The sequence below is a fragment of the Triticum dicoccoides genome, chromosome 5B, assembly GCF_002162155.2.
Source record: "Triticum dicoccoides isolate Atlit2015 ecotype Zavitan chromosome 5B, WEW_v2.0, whole genome shotgun sequence".
In the NCBI taxonomy this organism is placed as follows: domain Eukaryota; kingdom Viridiplantae; phylum Streptophyta; class Magnoliopsida; order Poales; family Poaceae; genus Triticum; species Triticum dicoccoides.
Window position 1 is genome coordinate 39469960 of NC_041389.1, and position 5873 is coordinate 39475832.

Sequence of the window (5873 nt, forward strand, 5' to 3'; positions counted from 1 at the left end):
TGTATTTTATTGATCAAATTGCCCATGAGCTTTTTTAACCAGAAAGGCGATAGTACACCGTTTGCACCTCTTTTATTTCTTTTTTTTATTCTGTTTTCAGGTTATAGCTGCCGCTCGAGGCACCAGAGCCCGCTCGCCGGTCGCCGCCACCCCGGCCGCCTGCTCGCCGTCGCCGCCCGCGCCACCCGCCCGCTCGCCGCCCGCCCCGCCCGCCGGCGCGTGAATGGCAGGCGTGGCGCCCTCCGCCTCCGCGCGCCAGATATCCCACACGCACTTCATCGAGCAGCTCCGCCGCGCCGCCCGCGCCCGCGACGGCGAGGCGCTCCACGCCTGGGCGCTCAAGTCCGGCGCCGCCTCGCACGCGCCCGTCTCCAACTCCCTCATCACCTTCTACGCTTCCCTCCCGCGGCCGCTCCTCGCCGCGGCGCTGGCCGTCTTTGCGGGCATCCCCGCCGCCGCCCGCGACGTCGCCTCCTGGAACTCCCTGCTCAACCCGCTCACGCACCACCACCCGCGCGCCGCGCTCTCCCACTTCCGCTCCATGATGTTCTCGTCCTCGCCCGCCATCCTCCCGTCCCCGCACTCCTTTGCGGCCGTCTTCACAGCCGCTGCCCGCGCGCGCTCCGCGTCCGCCGGAGCCGCCGCCCACGCCCTCGCTTGCAAGGTCCCCTCGGCTAGCTCCAACGTGTTCGTGTTCACCTCTCTGCTCAACATGTACTGCAAGCTGGACCTCGTCCCTGATGCCCGGAGGGTGTTCGACGAAATGCCGGTGCGGAACGAGTTCTCTTGGGCCGCCATGGTGGCGGGCTATGCTTCCACAAAGTGCTCGGAGGAGGCCTTTGAGATCTTCCAGTTGATGCTTGCAGAGTGCCCGTTGCAGAAAAATGAGTTTGCGGCCACGGCTGTTCTTAGTGCGGTCAGTGTGCCGTCGGGCTTGCCAATGGGGGTGCAGCTGCATGGGTTGGCTGTGAAGGATGGGTTGGTGGTGTTTGTGTCGGTTGAAAACTCGCTTGTCACGATGTATGCAAAGGCTGGGTGTATGGATGCAGCATTCCATGTGTTTGCGTCGTCTAAGGAGAGGAACTCCATCACTTGGTCTGCGATGATCACTGGCTACGCGCAGAATGGGAATGCAGAAAGCGCATTTAGAATGTTCTTACAGATGCTTGCTGCAGGGTTTTCACCAACTGAGTTCACTTTGGTTGGGGTGCTCAATGCTTGTAGTGATGTGGGAGCATTGATGGAAGGAAAGCAGACACATGGTTTGATGGTGAAGCTTGGGCTTGAAGCGCAGGTGTATGTGAAGAGCGCACTGGTGGACATGTATGCCAAATGCGGCTGTATTACTGATGCAAAGGAAGGTTTTCATCAATTTCATGAGCTTGACATTGTCCTTTGGACGGCTATGGTTGCCGGGCATGTGCAGAATGGGGAGCATGAGGAAGCCTTGAGGTTGTATGCCAGGATGGACAAGGAGGGCATCACTCCGACTAACTTGACTATAACCAGTGTTCTTAGAGCATGTGCTGGCCTCGCAGCATTGGAGCCAGGGAAGCAATTGCACATGCAAATACTCAAGTTCGGGTTTGGTTTGGGGTCTTCTGTCGGAAGTGCCTTGTCTACAATGTATTCAAAGTGTGGAAACCTTGACGATGGCATGGTTGTATTCAGAAGGATGCCTCATAAGGATGTTATTGCATGGAACTCGATCATTTCTGGATTTTCTCAGAATGGACGTGGAAATGAAGCACTTGACCTGTTTGAGGAGATGAAGCTAGAGGGCACTGCTCCAGATCATATAACATTCATTAATGTATTATGTGCTTGTAGTCACATGGGCCTAGTTGACAGAGGATGGATTTACTTTAGGTCAATGACCACAGACTATGGTTTAACTCCTAGGCTGGATCATTATGCTTGCATGGTTGATATTCTTAGCCGAGCAGGGATGCTAAATGAAGCAAAAGATTTCATAGAGTCCATTAGTATTGACCATGGAACATGTTTGTGGCGTATATTATTGGGAGCATGTCGCAGTATACGGGATTTTGATGTCGGAGCATATGCAGGTGAGCAGCTGATGGAGTTAGGTACTGGGGACTCCTCTGCATATATATTGTTGTCAAACATCTATGCTGCCCAGAGAAAATGGACTGATGTTGAGCGGGTGAGGCATTTGATGAGATCTAGAGGAGTTAGCAAAGATCCAGGATGCAGCTGGGTTGAGCTTAACAGCAAAATCCATGTGTTTGTTGTTGGGGAGCAGCAACATCCTGAGGCGGAAAATATAAATACAGAGTTGAGAAGGCTCGCTAAACACATGAAGGACGAAGGGTACTGTCCAAGATTTAAATTTGCATGGGTTGAAGAACTGGATAATTTGAGAGAATCTCATGAAGAAGATCAATTCGAGTTGATATCGGTAGTTTCTAGCTGACTTCTCAAATGACAAGAACAGTGAGTACTTCAATTGTTTCTTCTTGAATTCAGAAAATGGAACTAACAAAAGCTATGCTGTGAAATTTGGTGGCAGTATTTATGTTGAACTTATTTTGTGCGAAACGAATTCACTGTTTCTACCATTCTAGGCATCATTGTTAAGTGACATTTTAGTTGCCGTTCATTAGCTTAGTTGATATGCTTCTATTGTGTAACTCAGTGTTAGTGCCATTAGAATTGTTCCCTGTTTTATGAATAAAACTTCCTAGTGTGGAATTGCAAAGTAAAATTATTTTTGGCTCTACACCATGTCCAACTCCCCTTTTCTTGAGTTTAATGAGGACCAACAAAGCGTAAATTTCCCATCCTTTTTTTTTGATACTTCGTTCAGTATCCTCATTCTTATTTGCTCTTAAGCAAACGAAGTAACAAGATGACAAAATGTAAAGTATCAGTAATTAACTCATAGGTAATTAAACTTTGTAAATGATGCTTGCATGACATCTACTTGGTAGGAAAGAGTACTCATCATCTCCCAAGCATGGCAGTACCCGCATGGCTGCACTGTCCACGAAAGGTTTGCGATGTTGTCTAACAGGCAGACTTTTGTATGAGAGCATGGTGCCTCTGCCGGGCATGAACAAGAACCATACTCCATACAGGCAGACACAACTGCAGATCCTTTTCATTATACCGCTGCGTCTACAATTCTTTTTTGTTAAATTGCAGAGAAAAACACATGGCATCTATATGCTCCCATGCTTCATTGTTTTTATGTTGATGAAAAATATGATTTAGCTATCTCTTACACTAAATATTTTGTGCCTAATTCCATAAGATGTTTTGCTCGTCAGTTAGTAGGACGAAAACTTAGAGGTTTAGCTATTGTCTTAATATTGCATAGGTTCACACCGCTGAGATGTCAGATGTAACACTTCACTTCTTCCAAAAGGTTCATTTATTCCTTTTTGGAGGATGATGCCAGTGATTTTTTATTAAAATTCTGAACTGCTTTCAACTACTCAGTGGCAGCGAAAAGCGAGTAGTTGAAAGCAGTTCAGAATAGAAAAAAATGCTTACTGACATCAGAGCAACGAAAAGAGAGTAGCTGAAAGCAGCATTTCGAGTACATGCTAGGATGTGGCTAGTGAGTAGCGTAATTAAGCAATTTCAGGTAGTTATTATCTCTCTTTGCGTTGCTAATTGTTTTTTCCTGCTAACTATGTACTCTCTGCATAAATTGTTTTAAGATCACAATTCTGATTTGTCGTAGAGAATTTTTTTTGATAGTGGATATCTAGCAACAGATTCAGAATGAGCATTAGAACAATTGTTCGGGAATACATACTACTTAATTGCTAAGGTCCATATCTTCTTCTTGCAAATTATACGTTGCGTATGTACTCGGCTTCTGGTAGACTCCTTCTTTTCTATGATATTTCTTTGGAGACACCATTTTTGCAAGACACTGAATTTTGTATGTATTAAACTGATTGAATTTTCCTATGTGAAACATCCAAGTGAAGTGTACTCTACCATTCTTCCCTCTATTTGGAGCTACACATTTTTGTTTGTTATTTTCTGCTGTACTTTAACGTAGCTCATGACTGTAGTATTATATTATCTAGCCGAGGATAACACCTTCTAATTTCTAGGAGCAATACTACATTGTCAGTCACTTAAATCTGTCCAGGCATAGAAGGACACTTCTGAAGTTTGATTGGATGGGTAATTGAAGAAATGAGCACCTGTTATTCTTGGTTATTCGCTCATGATGTTACCTTGAAGGATCTGATTAGCAAGAGAGAGCTATTAGGAGAAAAGCTTTACTGCTGGTATGTAAAAGTTGGAAATATCTTATTATCATTGCATAAATATTTGCACTGCTAGCATATGAGCTTTTTCACCTATGGTGGATATGCACAATCCATTATGCTACAATTAACGAAAGACCTTGCTGCAGTTATAACCAGTTATTTTATTCTGTTATTTTCTTCCTCCTGTACAGAAAAATATTGGAACACTTCATACTCGTGTTGGCGACAACAAGAGGATGGTTGACAATCTCCAGGTTTGATTTAACAGGACTGGTAAAGCAGATAAACCTCTACATTTCTATCTAATTGTTCAGGACAGTATACAATAATAAAGCTTGTTGCATCGTCACTTGTAGGTCGAGGTTTCTCGGTTGAGGACAGAATTGGATGGCAAGGGCATCAGTTGTTAAAACTGTTGAAAGGGCTGCAGATAGTGAGCTATCTTGGCTAAATATCCTGTGCCAGGAAACAGGTGAGAATGTTTGGGAACGCGTCGTTTGAGCTCGAAGAAACCAGTAAGCGGGACCAGATGGATGCTGTTTCAGTAAGACCACAACCATCCCTTTCCAGGGAATAGTCCTGCCATGGACAGTGTTTGTGGAGCGGATCTCTGTTACCAACCTACCAACAGCGTCTCATGCATGTGCTATATCAAAGTATTAGTGCACAGGTCCTATCCTAGATCAGTCACAAACCCAACACCTTTAGGTGTGTTACTATCTCCATCTTATATCATACATGTACTTCATTCGCTCCAAAATATTTAGAGTTCTAGGTTTGTCCTAAATATTTTGAAACGGAGGAACTATAATGCTAGTATAAAATTTCAGTGAAAGAGGTGCACTCCTCATTTGGATTCTATTTGTTGTTGCAAATATGAGTGCATAAGATCTCTATATTCCATGGTAGCTACATTCTTTCCCAAGCCATCTTTCCTAACTCAAGGCATGTGTTTTCACCCTTGCAAGAGTTCATTTTGTGCATTCCATATAGCCAGGACATCTTGGCAACGTGTGTCCCCTCCTCGTGGTCTTCTTTGGGCTGACATTGGAGAAGTCTCAGAAAATTCCTCAACACCCCAGAGCTGAACTCCAGAGGCACCTCCGTGGACCTGGACACTTCTAGGCCCACGGTCTCTCGAGTCTAGCCCCCAGGTTTCCATTGCCTCATTTGCTCCCCACCGCACCCAGTTGCCCCAGCCGTCGCTGCTGTTGACTTCCATCATTCCGGCGACCTCTCGGGCCCCGAGCTTCCTCTTTGGTGCCTTCTTCGAAGCCATGTCGGGCTTGTCCAGCATGACTTTGATTTGTCCACAAATCTCATATGAATTTTGATTCTCATTCATATTCTTGTTGAGATTCGATGTAGATTGCATGTGTAGGCCTGCATCCTAGCAATTTAGCATACATAGTTGAGTAGATCCACTTGTATGGGTGTGTAGCCATGATTTCTTGGTTTTGACAGAGAAGGGGCCGCTGCCGCACACTTTGGGTCCTTGGGAACCCCGTGTTCCCGGGCTTCACACCCCGGGTCCCTGGTGTATCTAGAGAGGACCCACTCACCTATATTATGCTAGGTTTGTCTCATTCATGCACGACTCCTGCACTTATCCATATT

The 5873-nt window shown here is 45.7% G+C and overlaps 1 protein-coding gene across 1 annotated transcript; it reads left to right on the forward strand.

The window, feature by feature from the left end:
- Positions 1–269: 269 nt before the first annotated feature.
- Positions 270–4274, forward strand: LOC119307226 (pentatricopeptide repeat-containing protein At2g33680-like). The gene is made up of 2 exons (XM_037583318.1): positions 270–2457; positions 4095–4274. Exon 1 carries the CDS (start codon positions 542–544, stop codon positions 2435–2437), a length of 1896 nt encoding a protein of 631 aa, XP_037439215.1. The 5' UTR covers positions 270–541; the 3' UTR covers positions 2438–2457; positions 4095–4274.
- Positions 4275–5873: the final 1599 nt, after the last annotated feature.

Bases quoted from the DNA above. Each gene is read 5' to 3' on its own strand.
- LOC119307226 (XM_037583318.1), top strand. From the start codon at position 542: ATGATGTTCTCGTCCTCGCCCGCCATCCTCCCGTCCCCGCACTCCTTT.